This window comes from Hemitrygon akajei, unplaced genomic scaffold (genome assembly GCF_048418815.1).
Source record: "Hemitrygon akajei unplaced genomic scaffold, sHemAka1.3 Scf000096, whole genome shotgun sequence".
NCBI classification, from domain to species: domain Eukaryota; kingdom Metazoa; phylum Chordata; class Chondrichthyes; order Myliobatiformes; family Dasyatidae; genus Hemitrygon; species Hemitrygon akajei.
In genome coordinates, this window is record NW_027331982.1 from 312,079 (window position 1) to 330,493 (window position 18,415).

The 18,415-nt window shown below is 46.7% G+C and overlaps 2 protein-coding genes across 2 annotated transcripts in view; both read right to left on the reverse strand.

Moving 5' to 3' along the window:
• LOC140722979 (NACHT, LRR and PYD domains-containing protein 3-like) overlaps positions 1-269 on the reverse strand; it is a 32,563-nt gene extending 32,294 nt beyond the window's left edge. Inside the window, exon 1 of the mRNA XM_073037603.1 lies at positions 232-269. The gene's annotated coding sequence lies outside the window, so the exon portion shown is untranslated. The remainder of the gene's footprint in view (positions 1-231) is intronic.
• A 6,703-nt stretch (positions 270-6,972) lies between these two features.
• LOC140722983 (uncharacterized) lies at positions 6,973-17,066 on the reverse strand. The gene is made up of 2 exons (XM_073037608.1): positions 17,023-17,066; positions 6,973-10,581 (listed from the first exon to the last, which is right to left on the reverse strand). Exon 2 carries the CDS (start codon positions 10,195-10,197, stop codon positions 9,496-9,498), a length of 702 nt encoding a protein of 233 aa, XP_072893709.1. The 5' UTR covers positions 10,198-10,581; positions 17,023-17,066; the 3' UTR covers positions 6,973-9,495.
• Between the last annotated feature and the right edge of the window lie 1,349 nt (positions 17,067-18,415).

Here is an 18,415-nt window from a genome sequence, read left to right on the forward strand (position 1 = left end):
CTCCCCACCCCCACCTTTTATTCTCCAGTCCTGCCGAAGGGTTTCCGCCGCTAATTTCGACTGTATTTTTCCCCTAGATGCTGCCCGGTCTGCTGAGTTCCTCCAGCATTTTGTGCACGTCGCTCGCATTTCCAGCAACTGCAGATTTTCTCTTGTTTGAGTTCGGGAAAGGTAAAGGGACTCACTGCCCAACATCAGACCTCACCGCTTGGGACTGACTTCAATACTCACCGAATGTTGGTGTTGTCCCGCTGAGAATAATCCGTCTCCGGCTCCCCACCGCAGGAGGCAAGGACCCCCTCCTGAACCCGATCCCACCCGCTTGAACAAAGTACGAAGAAACGATGCTCATGCAGGACTGAGCATGCGCGATGTCGTCAGCGAGTCATCAGGACGGTGGGCGGGGCCTCAGAAACAAACTCGTAGATGGTGCGGATCCGCGGCAAAACGGGTCACGTGACGGGTTGAGAGCCTCTCACGTGACCCGGTGACTCCGCTCCTCACTCTTCACATTGACATCGCTTCGCACCAATGGAAATAGCGCAGCGCCTGAATTCTCTGTTGACAGCAGTGGGGGAAGGGGCTGGTCACGTGATTATTATCCCAGCCGTTCAACCCATAAAGCTCGAGCACAGCAGCGCATGGGTGACGTAGGACACCACGCACATGAGGGCAGATCCCGGTGTGGGGACTCCATGTGTGACGTCAGGCGCGTGGGGGGAGGAGCTGTGTGACGTCACATGTGGGAGACCGCTGGCATTCAACAGCACCTTAATGGACTTTTCGGTGGCACAACAAAATTAATCACGGGTTTCATCACTGAATCCAAAGTTGTGGGATGTAAAGTCTCCTGTTATGTGTCCGGCTGTGCCGTGTTGTTGGTGGAGTGGGCAGCGTGGTGTTTGTCTCGATTCGGGTCACAACACCAGAATTGCCAGCGGGGTCCACACACAGTGTATTAGTCAACAGAAAACCTCTCGTCCCTGCAGTCTTTGTCTCGTGGTAAACTCAACACCCTGACAGTTTGGGAATCACTCAGACAGCTGATCGCTGAGAGGAATTATATTTATTGGTCATTAAAGTTCGCCCAGATTCGTTTGGACGGATTTGATGTGGAGTTCGGGGTGTCACAGTGAAAGGGCCGGACGGCCGAACTCTCTCCGTTGTCCAAACATCCTTCCAGGTGAGGCGACACTTCACCTGTGAATCTTCCGAGGTCGCCCATTGTGTCCGCTGCTCCCGATGCGGCCGCCTCTACATTAGTGACACCGGCTCCTCCGCAGTTGTGCGGGGTAGGGTTGTTATCTTAGAATACGTACACTGGGTTGTTTTCTTTATCGGGGGTCGATATTATTGTTCCCTTTTGTGCGGAAGGGTGGGTTTTGGGGGTTGATGATCGGGATGCTGTCCTTTTTTATGCGGGGGCTGGGGTGGGTGTTTGATTTTTCTATCTGAACGACTTTCATGCTTTTTTTGTTTCGTGGCTCTCTGGAGAAGAAAAAACTCAGCGTTATTTATGGATACCTGCTTTGATAATAAATTACCCTTTGAACTATCCGCTCCGAGCGGGACTTCCCGGTGTCCAAACATTTAAGTTCCGATTCCCATTCCCGTTCCGACGTGTCAGCTCATCCTGTGCCAAGATGAAGCCACCCTCAGGGTCCAGGATCAGCAACTTATACTCCGTCTGGGCACCCCCACCCCCACAACCTGATAGCTTAAATATAGATTTCTCCTTCCGGTGAACAAATTTCCCTCACACCCCTCCCTCCCACTCCCTCTCTTCCTCTGACTTTTCACGTCCTCTCACCTGCTTATCACTTCTCTCTGGGTCCGCTGCTCCATCCCTTTCTCCTATTCTGCACTCTCCTCTCCTAATAGGCTCTATTTTCTTCTGCTCGAGCTTTCCCACCTACCTGGCTTCACCTGTCACCTTCCAGCCAGACATTTCCTCGCCCGCCCCGATTTTATTCAGATATTTCTCCCATTCGATCTCAGTCCTGAAGGAGGGTTCAACTGGAAACGTCGACTGTTGATTCTTTCCGATAGATGCTGCCCGGCCTGCTGAGTTCCTCCAGCATTTTGTTTGTGTTGCTCTGAATTTCAAGCATCTGCAGACTTTGTCGTGTTTGTGATTTACCTCTCCGTTGTCCCTCCCGCCGCCTGCCACTGGTCCCTCTGTAGGGACCTCCGGCCACGGCTGGAGCAGCCCAGAACCTCCTGCTAAACGCAGGCGCAGTGCCGACCGTAGCTATTATTCTGTTCAGGCGTCTGTGAAGAAGGGTCTGATCACGGGTTTGTGGAAATCAGGGGCCGGTTGGCGTGGAAGCACAACATTGTGGGCGGAAGGGCCTGTATCGTGCTGTAGGTTTTCTATGTTTCTATGAAAAGTGTCGGGAACGAGCTCTGCCGGACGGCTGGAGGCTCCGGGCTCTCCGGTCCCGCAGCCCCGGTTTTAGCTTTGCGCCCGAGCCCGGGCTGTGGGATCAGTTAGCTGTGGTTCCCAGGCTGGGAGTTGTTTGGGGTGAAGGGGGATCTGTTTGTGTGTATGGGTAGAGGTTATGGGTGGACTCTGGGTGTGGGGTGAAGGGAAGGAAGGTGTGGAACCGTAGTCGGGGGGGGGGGGGGGGTTGGGGGTTGGGGTTGCTGTTGTGAGAAAGTTGGATGATCGGACGTTCCGTGACCCGGGTCAAATAAAGTTGTGAACGGGGGAGGATCTGCTCCGTTGTATCGGACGCTCGCGCGTCCTTTCAGGAAGCAGCAATTCTCTCTTCAAATGAATTGCTGTTTAATCTTGCTGTTAACATGCTGTTTGTTACAAAGCCCCAGTGTCTGGAAGAGCTGTTACCGTCATGGGCTGTTGCTGCAGATTGGGATGGCGGTGGGGCGTCAGTGACCTCTGTATCAGAGAACAACACGGGTTTCTACATCCTCCTCTGAGATATAAATGTCCTCACAGTGGGTTCGGATCAGCTGGCATATCTGGAGTTTGCAAAGGGAAAGGGAATAGTGAAGGGTCTGAGGAGAGAGAGTTTTAATCAGCAAACCATCGTCCGGGATGGAGGGGTACAGGAGCTGTCTGATAGATCGTTTTACAGTTATTGTATTTTTATATAATCTCACAGATAGTGACTGAGGGAGAAGCTTGTTGAGGGAGGATACCCGGGGGTGAGCAGGTCAGACACGGTATCAGGAGAGTGACAGTGATGTGATTTCCTGTGTCACGGGTACAGACAGTCGTCTCAAGTGAGGAGTTTGTGTGGAGATGCAGCTTCCCTGGAGGTGGAGGAAAGAGGACACACCAACAGGTGGAACCAGCTGCGGGAAGACATGGTTTGTCAGGTCTGACGACGAGCTGAATGTACCATAACCTTCAGACTGAATCAGAAAACCATTCTGAGGGTATTTGAAATGTCAGAAGCAGGGGAGATGTGATCCCATGTCTCCGTCAGACACTCAGTGAGATGGTTCCAGTTATAACGTGCAGGGATGAAAGCACAATGTTTGGGGTCTGATTTAATCACTGATTCTGACACAGTGAGAGGGTTAGTTTTGCTGTAAGGCAGCAACATTAATGGAAGAAGACACAGAAATTTCATCAATTGTCAGTTGTTTAGCAAAAGTGAACAATTTGTATGTTACCTTGACAGAAACAGATATTCCCAGTGGTGACAAAGGGGTGCAGTCTTGTTTATTTCAGGTTAGAGAGGGGTGTGGAGTTTTGAAATCAATGTCTTGCAGTGCCAGCATCATTAATTTAGCATGTCCGGAGTGGTGGATCACACAGCACGGAAAAAGGCCTTTGGCCGGCCATACCTGTTCTGACCATCCACTCACTGTCTACACTGGTCCCATTTATCAGCACTTGGTTCACAGCCGACTGTATATCGGCAGTTTCAATGCTTATCCTCTTCGTAAATGTTGTGAAGGGACCTGCCTCCACCACCACCTCGGGCAGTGTGTTCCAGATTTCAGCTACCCTCTGAGTGAAAAGTCTCTTCCTCAGATCCCTCTAAACCTCTTCATCCTTTGCTTGAATCTATGCCCTCTGATCGGTGACACCTCTGTCCCAGGATCGGGGCCGATATGGGCATCAGTGAGGCCTTTCATAAGGTTCACATGGTAAGTTGCTGTGGAAAGTCAGATCACACGGGATCCAGGGAGAGCTGGCTCACTGGATGCACAGTTGTCTTGATGGTAGGAAGCAGAGAGTGATGGCGGGAGGCTGTTTATTGGACTCGAGGCCCGGACCTATTGAGGTTCCCCAGGGTTACACCCCATTGCTCTCATTATTCATTGATGTTTAATGATATTTCCATTTGCACAGTTTGTTGAATTCTATGCTCCACTTGATCTTTCATTGATCCTGTTACTATTCTATAGATTTGCTAAGTGTTCCTGTAGGAAAAACAATCTCAGGGTTGTATGTGGTGACATATATGTACTCTGATAATAAAATTTACTTTGAACATCACGCATTGCTACTTGTCATCTAGATCAATAATTTGATTAAGAATGTACAGGGTATGGAGAGTAGGTTTGCAGCAAATTCAAACAATTACTTTTTCTGAAAGATATTCAGTATAATCTCTCTGCTCTGTTTCCCTCTCTGCATTTGACCACCCCCTCCCCTTACTGTCTTCCCTCTCTGCCCCGTCCTCCCGCTCACCCTGACATTGGACATACGTTCAGGGTGAAAGTGAATTATTTTCGGGGAATCTGAAGGTGAATTCTTCACTCAGAGGTTGGTGAGAGTGTGGAATGAGCTGCCAGTGGAAGTGGAGGATGTGGGTTTGATTTAGACACTGAAGAGGAATTTGGGTGAGGACGTGGATGGGAGGTGTATGGAGGCTCTGGTGCAGGTAGTTGGAACTAGGCAGTAAAAACAAAAACAGGTCGGCATTGACTGCAAGGGCCGAAGGGCCTGTTACATTGCTGCTGCTCTCTGTGACTCTAATAATATAGTAATCTGTAATTTCCACAGTCAGTACTTTGCTGTTTATGACTGAACCCAGACATTTACCCAAACAAGAATTGTAAGAGTCTTGGCTGGCTACAAAAGGCGTTTACAAGCTGTGTTTCTTGCCAAATGGGTTGTTACTAAGTACCGACCATGCAGGGCGCCCAAACTTTTGCTTCGGGCCCTTTTCCTTTTTTCTTATTTTGAAACTGTAAAAGATGGAAATCAAAATGTAATCTTGCTTAAAATATTAAAGAAATGTGTCATCTTTGACTTTATGCCTTTTCGAAATCAGGTCATCTTTTACTCACTGAGCTATTCACAGTAACAGAAATTTTGACCAGGGGTGCCCAGACCTTTGCAAGCCACTGCTGGACTAAGTGTGTAAATGTAGGACGGGACCAGGTTGAAAAATAAATGCGCTAGGTTTTCCGAAATTGACCCCTTCCACCTGAGGCCACGAATATATCAATCACCCCTCATATAAATTTTCATCCAAAGTGAAGAGGATTCAGCACTCCATATGTGTACATGCAATCGTGATAAGAAATACAGAACAGAAAACGTAAATGAGAGGCCAGCTCAGAAAAATGAATCACCACTCTGGAAGAAAACATGAACGAGTGGAATGAGTATGACCTTCCATGGGAGACATCCCAACAATCTGAGCAGACGAGATGGTGACAAATGAGCCCTGAATAAGGACGTTAACTCCCAATGTCATTCTTCCTCAGCCAGAGATCTGAGGGGCGAAGAACATCTCAGACTGAACTGCAGTCAGCTCGACTTCTTCAGTCTGCAGGAAATTCAAGGGAAACCTCTTCACCCAGATTGATGGCAATTTGGAACCCATCACCACAGGGAGAGCGAGAGGTGAACAACAGGTGAGGATTTGAAAGATCTGTTGTGGAACAGAATCAGGTCCAGCCGGCCTGAGTTGACTCTCTACTGTACACTAGGTGTGTTATAAATTCACTAAGTACCAGAGACAGTGATTAAAATAGGACTGATTTATTTGTCACAGAGCTAGTCCCATTAAAGGTGAATATGCAGCAGAATAACTCCTCCCATGCCCAGTGACCAGGGTGCAGACTTGGGTGTGGTGAGCAGCAGCAATAACTGCAGAGTTCAGCACCGACAGTCACTCTCGAAATTGCATTCAGCAACAGTGGTGGACAAATATCCAGCATGCAGCTCATTGAAACTTTCTCCCCAGTTTGAACCCGGTAGTGTGCCGTAAGTAGGTTTCACTGCTGATGTAATGGACTCTCGGCAATGTTTCACTGCTGAGTTATTTGCTTCCCTGTTGCAGCAATGTTTATGGTACGACTAGAGATAACAGGGTTTTGGAGTGTGGGACTATCCAATGACAGAAATGTTCTTTCTTGTGAGTCTGGAAGAGAGATTTCCGTGGTCTTTTGCGGGGAGAGATGAGAAGAAGAGAGAGTGGGCCCTTTTTCTTTCTTTTTGATTACTTCACTAACCATATAGTCGAAGTAAGAATTATACATCTCAGTCATTTAATCACATATTGTGTACTGTTTGTTATTTCAAGGTACTGAATTGTAACAGGGGACACATCACACAGCATCCACCCAAACAAGATTTCTTAAGTTTGGCCGGGCTGGGGGGATATCACCCCCTGTATTAAGCTGTTAGCCGAAGAAAGAGTTGCATAGGGTTAGATTACTGAGTGAATCGCTTCCAAAATACACAGCAGGTGAACGGTCTCTCCCCAGTGTGAACTCAGTCATGCACATTAGGTTGATTTCGCTGAGAGAATCTCTTCCCAAAGTCTGAGCATGAGATCGGCCTCTCCCCAGTGTGAACTCGCTGGTGTCTCTGCAGTTGAGATGTCCGAGTGAATCCCTTCCCACACACTGAAGCCTGAATTATGCTTCACCATGGAAGCTACGCCGTACGCTCCGCGTAGCCGCGTACCTGACGCGGCACCCTAGGCCATACCGTACGCCGTAGCCTAATGCGCACCTTACAAAAATGTAACTGTGCGTCACAGACCGTGAGAACTGTGATCGGTCTGCTTGGTAGCAGCACATTCGTCCTAGGGATTCCCTGTTGCTTCGATGTTGGAAAATGGACCAAATCGAGGAGAGGTTAAGTCAGGAAGTCAGAAAATATGTACATTTGTACGACTCTTCATTGGTATACTATAAAGACGTGCAAATGGCACGAAATTCGTGCAAATAAATTTCCACAAACATCAGTTTGGACGTCACGGACTGCACAAAGAAATGGAAAAGCTTCTCTCTTTTCTGTGCTGCAGTAATTTCAATAAGAGTAACTCTTGTTCAACATCGATTAGCTCCAACTCCCAACAAGATGTACTCAGCAGTCGCCATCGTTCCCAACTCCACATGAGTCAATTCAACACAGTGGCATAGAACCCCAACGCCAACTAGCGCAGACTACACACCCTGCATGGTCGTCGCCCGACTTGGTAGACTTGGTTCTGTCATGTTTTGGCTCAGCCCTGGTTTCTCTTCTACTCGGCTCTTCATCCCTCAGTTGCTCGAGCTGCTCATCTATGTTCTCTTGCTCTTTGAGGAATCCCAAGAGACCGTCAAACCGATTATCTGCTGCCACAGCATTTCCCCTGTCAGCGACATAGACCGGCCATTCCTTTTTGAGAGTTCTGGAAGTTTACTTTCAATTGATCTCGTCACCAGCGGATTTTTGATCGCACCCATGTCTCCAAGGTCACTCAAGTCTTGAAGTGCCTTCTCCACAGTTTGAATTAATTCCACTATTTTCCGTGGCTGATGATTGCTGACAGCTGGCATTTTCTGTAACTCTTCTACTGTTGCATTAGCAATGCACGTTTGATTTCCATAGCGGTTTTCTAGAACACGGAAGATGTCATCTGCAGTTTTATAAGTTTTGAGGCGAAGGTCTCTTCTGAATTTGTCGTTAAGACTGTCCAGCAGTTGAACCTTTTTCACCTCTCTTGAACCGGTCGGCTCTCCCTGCCTCTGGAGTGTTTCCCAGTCCTTTCTCCACCTGTGAAAATCACGTCTGCTGCCAGTAAACTTGGGAAGGGCCGTCGGTTTCAGTCTGATGGCTGGTGTGGGAAAATTGGAGGAAAAGCCCAACGCCGTCGGTGTTAGTCTTTCAGCATCCTCCTTTCTCCTTGCCTGTACGAAGTGGGCCTTCTTGGAAACCAACTTGGGGACGTGGAGTTCGAGCCCCTTTAGGTGACTCTGAAGGTCCTTCCAATCCCCTGGCGGGATCCATCATTCCTACCGACCATGAACCTCCTTTGCTGTCTTTACCAGTCCTTGCAGGTGGTTAAGCATGAAGTCATACGCCTCCTGGTGGCCATCGGGTTGTACAGCAGCGACGTCTTCACATTCATCCTCTGCTGCTTGTAGTACTGTGAGCAACTCAACATTTCCAAAGTTGGTCCAAAGAGTCTCCTGGATCAGCCTTCTGATTTCCTTTAGTTTCAACTCTCACTCATTTGCCGTCTTTGCCAGCTCGGCTTTTTGCTGTTCAGTTACTTTCTCTGTGTTCAGCTCCGCCTCCCGTTCTGCAGTGAGTCCGGCCTCCGCATCATCATTGGCTTCCATGACTCTCTCGGCTTCCATTGTGAGTTTATGGAAACTCACTCTGAGCTCCTCTTCAGACATGTCTTCATAGGTCCTGGTAATGCTGCTGGCCAGACGAGAAAACAATCTTTTTTGCTGTCATTCTCTCCAGCTTGAGTTGCTCAACCAATTTCCCAATAGCTTGATCAGACATGTTTGATTCTCTCTGCAGGCTGTTCACAGGTGAGAGAACAACTTTTTGGTGATGCTTTGATGTTGTTTTATCTGAACTTGATTTCCTTCCTTTTTCAGGACTCCAGGTTAACCGGATTACATTCAATGACCAAACAACTTTCCTTCTTTTTCCTTTTTTATTTTTATTTTTGCAAGTGTGGCAGCTCATAGTTCTTAGTTATTAGTCAGTAGACATAAATAATCAGTCATGTCAGTTATTAGTCTAGTCAAGGTTAGTCATAAGGCAGTAGCATTAGCATCCACCTTAGCATTAGGATTAGATGAAAAACTGGCTGCCTGTCGGACTTCGTAGACGATTTCGGAGCTGCACCTCCGTTTCTCTACTGGATCGTTATGGCTCCAAACTGGGTGAACTCTCTCAAACGTTTGCGAGCTCTTCTTAAGCCTCGTGCCGTTTTCAAGAAGTGCCTGTGTGCGATGATCCCGATGGCGGAGTTAACCCAAACGCAGTGACAGCAGTGCTCCTTTCCCTGAAAGTCTCAACAATTATTTAAAGTTCGGCATCTTACCGCGGGTTGTGATGCCGCTCTCGGACTGTCCCTGTGACGCTGCGGGTTCTGCCCAAATGTTCTGGGCGGAAACCACCCTCAGGCAGTAGGTTCCGTCCTCTCTGCCAGTGAATTCTTGCTCTTTCTTAATACCTTCCTGAAACTCCAGTTTGAGTTGACAATGATGCACATTTGGTGGAGGTGGCCGAGAGAATCTCTTCCCAAAGTCTGAGCAGGTGATCAGCCTCTACCCAGTGTGAACTCGCTGGTGTCTCAGTAGATTAGATGACAGCGTGAATCCCTTCCCACAGTCTGAGCAGGTGAACGGCCGCTCCCCAGTGTGAACTGACTGGTGTGCCAATAGTTTGGACGACTGTGTGAATCCCTTCCCACAGACTGAGCAGGTGAATGGCCTCTCCCCAGTGTGAACTCGCTGGTGGTTTTGTAGATCAGACGACTGAGTGAATCCCTTCCCACATTCTGAGCAGGTGAATGGCTTCTCCCCATTGTGAACTCGCTGGTGTCTGTGTAGGGTCGATGAATGACTGAATCCTTTCCCACATTCTGAGCAGGCGAATGGCCTCTCCCCAGTGTGAACTCGTTGGTGACTGTGTAGGGTGGATGAATGACTGAATCCCTTCCCACAGTCTGAGCAGATGAACGGCCTCTCCCCAGTGTGAACTCGGTGGTGTTTTTGTAGATCAGATGACTGACTGAATCCCTTCCCACATTCTGAGCAGGTGAACGGCCACACCCCAGTGTGAACTCGCTGGTGTGCCTTCAGTGTGGATGAGCAAGTGAATCCCTTCCCACAGTCTGAGCAGGTGAACGGCCTCTCCCCAGTGTGAACACGCTGATGTACCTTCAGTTTAGATGAGCAAGTGAATCCCTTCCCACATTCTGAGCAGGCGAACAGCTGCTGCCCGTTGTGAACTCGCTGGTGAGCCATTAGGCCAGATGACCGAGTGAATCCATCCCCAGAAATTCAGCAGATGACCAGCCTCTGCCCAGTGTGAACTGATTGGTGTGCCCACAGGTGGGAAAACCGACTGAACCCCTTCCCACACACAGAACAGATGAATGGCCTTGCCCAGCGTGAACCTTCAGTTGAGATTACCGAGTGAATCCATTCTCACAGTCTGAGCAGGTGAACGGCCTCTCCCCTGTGTAAAGGGCGTGTCAGTTGGTCAGATGACCGAGTGAATCCCTCCCCACAGTCTGAGCAGGAAGGATGGCTGGTTGAATCTCTTGCTCCTTAAATATCTAGACAGAGACAGCACAACTGGTGTGTTGTGTTTGAATTCCCATAGACAAATTCCTTGTCGATTTTAACCTGTAAAAAGATTTAAAAATCCATCAGTGGGTGAAGGACAACATTTGAGATGAGATCACTTGAGTTGCCAGATGTGATCTGACATCACACTGTTACAGTGAAGTTCAACACATTGGAGAGTGAATTATCCTTCTAACTGGGCACAGTGCTGGTATCTGGAACGATCCTCAAACCCTCTGATGTTCTGTAAGAATGGGGCACTTATGCCATCTCCAATCTGTGACTTGGCACTGTTTGACTCTCTCCATTTGAATTATTCCCTCTTCCCATTGAGCTGAAAGGGTGTCTGGCCCCACAGTAACAGAAACCCTCTCACGTAAATAGCCTTTGTTGATGTGCAGCTAGGGTTTTCCTTTATGTAATGTTAATTTAAAGTGCCACAGTTTCAATGCCATGTCAATATCTCCTGACCTGGCTGGTGGCGTAGTGGCATCAGTGCCAGACTTCGGGACGAAAGCTCCTGAGTTCGAATCCAGCCGGTTCCCGTACACGCTTTCCATCCGTGCTGGGTTACGAGCTGGTGATCTCTTTGGAAACTCACCCGGCAGAAGTTTCCCCTCATGTTTCCCTTAACATTTCACCTTTCACCCTTAACCCATGGCCCCTGGTTGTAGTCCCACCCCATCTCAGTGGTAAAAGCCAGCTTGCTTTTACCCTATCTATAAACCTCTAAATAGTCATATAACTCCATCAAATCTCCCCTCAATCTTCTACATTCCAAGGAATAAAGTCCTGGCCTGTTCAATCTCTCCTTATAACCCAAGTCCTCCAGACCTGACAACATCCTTGTGAATTTTCTCTGAACTCTTTCAAAGTCTTGACATCTTTCCTGTAGGTTGGTGACCAAAACTGCACTCAATACTCCAAATTAGGCCTCACCAATGTCTTGTACAAAGTCAACATAACATACCATTCAGTACTTTGGTTTATGAAGGACTATGTGCCAAAATCTTTCTTTCTGTCCCTATCAAACTGTGACACCACTTTTAGTGAAATATAGACCTGTATTCCCAGATCCCTTTCCTCAACAACACTCCTCCATGTCCTACCAGTCACTGTGTAACACCCACCCTGGTAGGTCTCACCAACATGCAACACCTCGCACTTGTCTGCATTGAATTCTGTTTTCCATTTCTCAAGCCATATTTCCACCTGGTCCAGTTCGCACTGCAAGCCATGATAGTCTTCTCGCAGTCCGCTGAATTCCCAGTCTCGGTTTCATCCACAAATTTGCTGATCCCTAACCATCTTATCATCCAGACTACTGATATAGATGACAAACAACAACAGATCCAGCTCTGATCCCTGTGGCAACCACTAGTCACAGGCCTCCAGTCGGAGAGGCAACCATCTGCTACCACGTTCTGGCTTCTCCCAAAGACAGTGTCTCATCCAATTTACTGTCTCATCTTGAATGCTGAATGACTGAACCTTCCTGATCAACCTCCCATATGAGACTTTGTCAAGTGCCTTGCTAACGTCCATGTAGACAACGTCCACTGCCTTGTCTTCATCTACTTTCCTGATAACTTCCTCGAGAGACTCTATAAGACTGGTTAGACATGACCTACCATGCACAAAGCCATGCTGTCTATCCTTAATCAGTCCAAATCAATCCAAATACTTATATATCCGGTTCCTGCACATATGTTCTAATAACTTTACCACTACTGATCTCAAGCTCACTAACGTAACATTTACTCGTTTCTCCTTAGAGCCCTTCTCGAACAGTGGAACAACATCGGCTGTCCTCCAATCCTCCAGTACCTCACCTGTCACTAAGGATGATTTAAATATTTGTGCTTGGGCCCCGATAATTTCTGCACTTGTCCTCCGCAGGGTCCTAGGGAACAACTTGTCAGGCCCTGGGGATTTATCCATGCTAATTTGCCTAAAGACAGCAAACACCTCCACCTCTGTAATGTGTACAGGGTCCATGAAGTTGATGCTGCCGTGCCTCACCTGTGTCCATCTCCTGAGCAAATACAGATGCTAAACTACTATTTTAAACCTCCCCCATCTATTTTGTCTCCCGTATAGATTACCATTCTGATCGTACAGAGTGGGCTTGTTTCTGTTCTGACCTTCTCCATGTTTCTGTGACAGAGAAGCTGGCCAAACTTGACAGGAAGGGGAATCTGGTAGGAATGACGACGGAGCAGTAATGGCTGGAGTTTCTGGGAGCAACTCAGGAGGTGCGTGGTAGATATATCCCAAAGAACTGGAAGCATTGGAAAAGCAGAAGGACACAACCATGGCTGAAATGAGAAGCCAAAGCCAACATAAAAGTCAAAGAGAGGGCAACCAAAAGAGCAGAAACTATTGGGAAGCTTTTAGAAACCAAGAGAAGACAACTGAAAAAATTGTCGGATGAGCTCACGGTGTGGAATTATGATATTGTAGCACCCAACAGTCTGAGGCATTGAGAGGAGCAAAATATCCAGGGCCTCGATATCTCTTGAAAACCAAGGTTCCCTGCACCAGTTATCTTTCAACTTTTAGTTTTGCAGGCAATTACAAACTCTACATCATCAAAATTTCACTTCTGAAGAACTCCCACTCACCAACTAATTATGGTAGTTATCATAAATTATCAAATTAGTAAAATTATAAATTAGCAAATTATCATAATTTGCCAGAAAACAGCTTGTCCCAATCCACACTTGGCAGATCTTTTCTGACGCCATCAAAATTGACCTTTCTCCAATTTAGAATCTCAACCCATGGTCCAGATCTCTCTTTTTCCATATTTACTTTGAATCTCATGGCATTATGATCACTAATTTCTGTCAACAGCCCCGGATCATTTCCTGATAGTTTATTGCACACGCAATTGCATATGCAACTTCTACATTGGGAATTCTACGTCCCGATTAAGGGCACATTTGACAAACTCTACCCCAACAGTCTTTTTATGGTATGGGAGTCTCAGTCAATATATGGAAAATTAAAATCACTTAATATATCAACCTTTGTTTCTTGGCATGGTCTGTGATCACTGGAGAAAGATTTGTCCTCTATATTCCTCAGACTGTTGGCTGGAACCAAGTCCCAGCAATGGCTACAATATCATAATATATGGTCCATAGATACTGGTTGTGTGGTGGGAAAAAACACAACAGTGCCTCTTTCACCTCAGAGCATTGAAAAGTTTGAAATGGGGACCTAAATCCTAAGAACTTTCTACAGGGTCACAATTGAGAGCATTGTGACTGGCTGTGACACTGCCTGGAATGGGGACTGTACTTCCCTCAATTGCAGGACTCGGCAGAGAGTGGTGCGGACAGCCCAGTGCATCTGTAAATGTGAACTTCCCACTATTTAGGGCTGTAAAGAGGACCCGAAGGGTCATTGGGGATCCCAGTCAACCCAACTACCAACTGCTCCAGCTGCTACCATCTGGGAAATGGTACCGCAGCATAAAAGCCAGAACCAGCAGGCTCTGGGACAGCTTCTTCCACCAGGCCATCAGACTGATTAATTCATGCTGATACAACTGTATTTCTATGTTATGTTGACTGTCCTGTTGTACATACTGTTTATTATAAATTACCATAAATTGCACATTGCACATTTAGACAGAGACATAATGTAAATATTTCTACTGCTCATGTATATGAAGGATATAAGTATTAAAGTCAATTCAATTCCATTCACCCCCTCCATTATCTGTTCTGTCATTCTGGCTCCCTCCCTGCCTGCAACTTTAAATCCCCCACTAGCACTTGCAAGCCTTACCACTAGGATATTAGTCCCCTTCTAGTTCTGTTCCCCTAACTATCGAATCCCCTATCACATCTTTGACTTACCTCTGCCAGATAATCCCTCCCCCAACAGTTTCGAAAGTGGTCCACCTGTTGTTGTGGGGGATGGCCACAGGAGTATTCTACGATGGCTGTTTAACCTCATTCCCCTTCCTGACTCTCACCCAGTTTCCTGTGTCCTGCACCTCGATGTAACACACCTCTCTTTCATGTCATATCTATCACCCCCTCCCACTCCCGGCTGATCCAGAATTCATCCATTTCAAGTTCCAGCTCCTTAACGTGTAGGGTTACAAGCCACAGCTGGATGCACATCTTGTAGGTGAGGACATCAGGGACACTGGAGGTCTCCCCACCTTCCCACCAATGTCCCCTCCAATTTGTAATCACCCGTGTGCACAAAAACCTTGTGCTGTGCAAATTTTTGCCCAGTGAGAACAACATGTGCACACTGAATTTTATATAGAGAGGTATTGATTTCTACAGCTAGCAAGTCACTGTCAATAAGCACTTTGATCTCCTCTGGGTTTCATCGACTTCATCTTCACTCTCACACAGCCTATGTAACAGGCCTGTAGCAGTACTGAAGGATTTTCTCGCCAGTGCTTTTGCACACCGTATATACATTGGTAGGCAAAAGTTTGGGCACCCCGGTCAAAATTTCTGTTATTCTTAATAGTTAACTGAGTGGAAGATGAACTGATCTCCAAAAGTCATAAAGTTAAAGATGAAACATTCTTTTCAACATATTAAGCAAGATTAGTGTATTATTTTTGTTTTTACAATTTCAGAGTGGAAAAAAAGGAAAGGAGCACCCTATAAAAGTTTGGGAACCCCAAGAGATTTGAGCTGTCAGATAATTTTTACCAAGGTCTCAGACCTTAATTAGCTTGTTAGGGCTATGGCTAGTTCACAATCTTCATCAGAAAAAGCCAGGTGTTGCAAATTTCAAAACTTTATAAATACCCTGACTTCACAAACCTTGTCCCAACAATCAGCAGCCATGGACTCCTCTAAGCCCCTGCCTAGCACTCTGAAAATTAAAATGCATGATGCAGGAGAAGACTATAAGAAGATAGCAAAGCATTTTCAGGTAGCCATTACGTCAGTTCGTAATGTAGTTAAGAAATGGCAGTTAACAGGTACAGTGGAGGTCAAGTTGAGGTCTAGAAGACCAAGAAATCCTTCTGCGAGAACTGCTCGTAGGATTGCTAGAAAGGGAAATCAAAACCCCTGTTTGACTGCAAAAGACCTTCAGTAATATTCAGCAGACTCTGAAGTGGTGGTGCACTGATCTATTGTGCAGGGACACCTGTACAAATATGACCTTCATGGAAGAGTCATCAGAAGAAAACCTTAACTGTGCCCTTGCCACAAAATTCAGCGTCAGAAGTTTGCAAAGGAACATCTAAACAAGCGAAATGACGAAGGGCCTCGGCCTGAAATGTTGACAGTGCTTCTCCCTATAGATGCTGCCTGGCCTGCTGTGTTCCACCAGCATTTTGTGTGTGTTATCCAAACAAGCCTTATGCATTTTGGAAACAAGTCCTGTGGACTGATGAAGTTAAAAAAAGAACTTTTTAGCCACAATGAGCAAAGTATGTTTGGAGAAAAAAAAGGGTGCAGAATTTCATGAAAAGAACACCTCTCTAACTGTTAACCACGGGGATGGATCGACCATGCTTTGGGCTTGTGTTGCAGCCAGTGGGACGGGGAACGTTTCACTGGTAGAGGGAAAAATTAATTCAATTCAATACCAGCAAGTTCTTGAAGCACACATCGCACCATCTGTAAAAAAGCTGAAGATGAAAAGAGGATGGAAATCAAGTCATCATTTTACTCGTTTAGCTATTCACAGGAACAGAAATTTTGACCAGGGGTGCCCAAACTTTTGCATATCACTGTATGCAATTTTCTTGCTAAATGGTGCTTCAAAAAGTTGTACTTCCAAATATCACTCCTCTTCTTCCCACTTGCAAATTATCGAACAACTTTTGCATTACCACAATACACACAGGTAACACCAGTTTCTGTACTGTACATAAATATTTCCCCTGAACCCTCCCTCAAGTTACGGACAGTGAAGAACTCGGTGATGACAATGCCAACGAATATGAAGGGAAGGGCAGTACTCTGTCTCATTGGAGTCTGGCACATTTGTGATGTGAAAGCCCAGTGTTTGATATCATTATGTGCCCAGAGAGAATTGGACAGAACATGTTCTCATGGGCAGAAAAGTCCAGAGCAAGAGCAGGCGGAGCAAGCAACACACACAAAATGCTGGAGGAACTCTGCAGGCCGGACAGCATCTATGGGAAAGAGTACTAATGCTGAGTTCCTCCGTCATTTTGTCTGTGTTGCTTGGATGTACAGCAGCTGCAGATATTCTCTTGCTGCGGTTGGAGATAGAGGAAAGGTGATTTTCTCAACAGCTGATAGAAAGATTTTGTTCTCTTTTTTCCGAATTCCTAATCCTTGCATTCAGATAGCTGGAGCTCAGCTCTGTCTGTGAGATCTATCTGCTCCCGTTCCCTGATTAGCCGGAAGCTCCCCGGGGCCCGCGTACGGATCGTGGGGCTGAGAGAGAGGAAAAAGACCTGCCTGTGCCGAGTTTGCGGGCTACAGTCTCCGGTTCTCACAGCAATTGTCACTCAATTAGAGTCGAAAAAGCCCTTACCTTTCCGCTCCTCCCGACATTTTGTATACTGCGCGCATGCGTAGTTATCGGAGACGGCAGCAACCCTGCGCCTGCGCATTTGATCGGTGCTTCAAACGGCAGAGAAATTTTAATCGCGCGGCTTTATGGGTAATCATGGTGCCATTAAAAATTTCTGCAAGCACCTGTTCCATGTCCATATCTTAGTTTTTTTTGTGTGTAGAAAACTCAGCAGCTTTCTTAACGCAGAAAGCAGCTCCCATAAACGATACACTAAATATCAACAGGCATTTCGTGTATCTAATGCCAAAGTACAATCCTCTTACAAATGCAGATGTGAATCAAAAGAGATTCTGCAGTTGCTGGAAATACAAAGACGCACACACACACAATACTGAAGGAGCTCTGCAGTTCAGGCAGCAACTAAGCAGAGGAGTACACAGCCTAGACATGCTGAAGGGGCTCGGATTAAATGCTGCCCATTTATTCCTCTCCACATTTGCTGCCTGATCTGCTGATTACCTGCAATGTTTTGTAGAAATTAACCATTTTGTTTTTCAATTAACCAGTTTCCAAATGTTTCTCATCTTTCATTTATAGCCACATCCTGCTGGTTTGGTTCCTCTTCCTCCTCCTGCTCGTAACTCGAAAGAGACTGCACAGATTGATCAGGTGGTTAAGAAGGCAAATGGCGTGGTTGTCTTTATTAGTTGAAGCATTGAGTTCAAAAGTCGGGAAGTTGTGTTGCAGCTGTTACGAGCCCGCGGTCGTACTGTGACTGTTTCTTTAAGAGCGCCGGCGTGAGGAGGCGGGACTATGACGTCAGTCACAAGCTGACAGCGCTGACTGTAGACTGAACCATAAGAGAGAGAGAGAGAGCGATCTGCAGACAGGCAGTCGGGGGAGGGAGGGGGAGGGAGGGAGGGAGAGAGAGAGAGAGAGAGAGAGAGAGAGAGAGAGAGAGAGAGAGAGAGAGAGAGAGAGAGAGAGAGAGAGAGAGAGAGAGAGAGAGAGAGAGAGAGAGAGAGAGACTGGAAAAGCTGATAGCTTTAGTTAGTCGCAGCTGAGGCTTGGAACTCTCCTATGCCCACAAGAGTGGGTTGATCATCGGTACACGGAACCACAACGAATGTGTGTGGCTGTCACTTCGTATAATCCATAGGAGTGGGTTTTGGAATATTTTGTGTTAACCCTTGCCTGGGTATGTCTGTGTGATAACCCCTGGAAGACGGTATTCCATGACAGGTCACTTTCGCTGATAACTCGTATGTGGACGGATTCAACGGATAAGAACTTCGTCGACGGTTATTTTGAAGTAACGGCCTTTTCTCTACGTTTCACCCTGGATCACAAATATCTCTCTCCCATCATTTATTCCGTGGATTACTGAACTTTCCTACTTTGCCATCTCAAG

What these genes read in the sequence shown, in the direction of transcription:
- LOC140722983 (XM_073037608.1), bottom strand. Translation starts at nt 10,197, where the DNA reads ATGGCTCACCAGCGAGTTCACAACGGGCAGCAGCTGTTCGCCTGCTCA.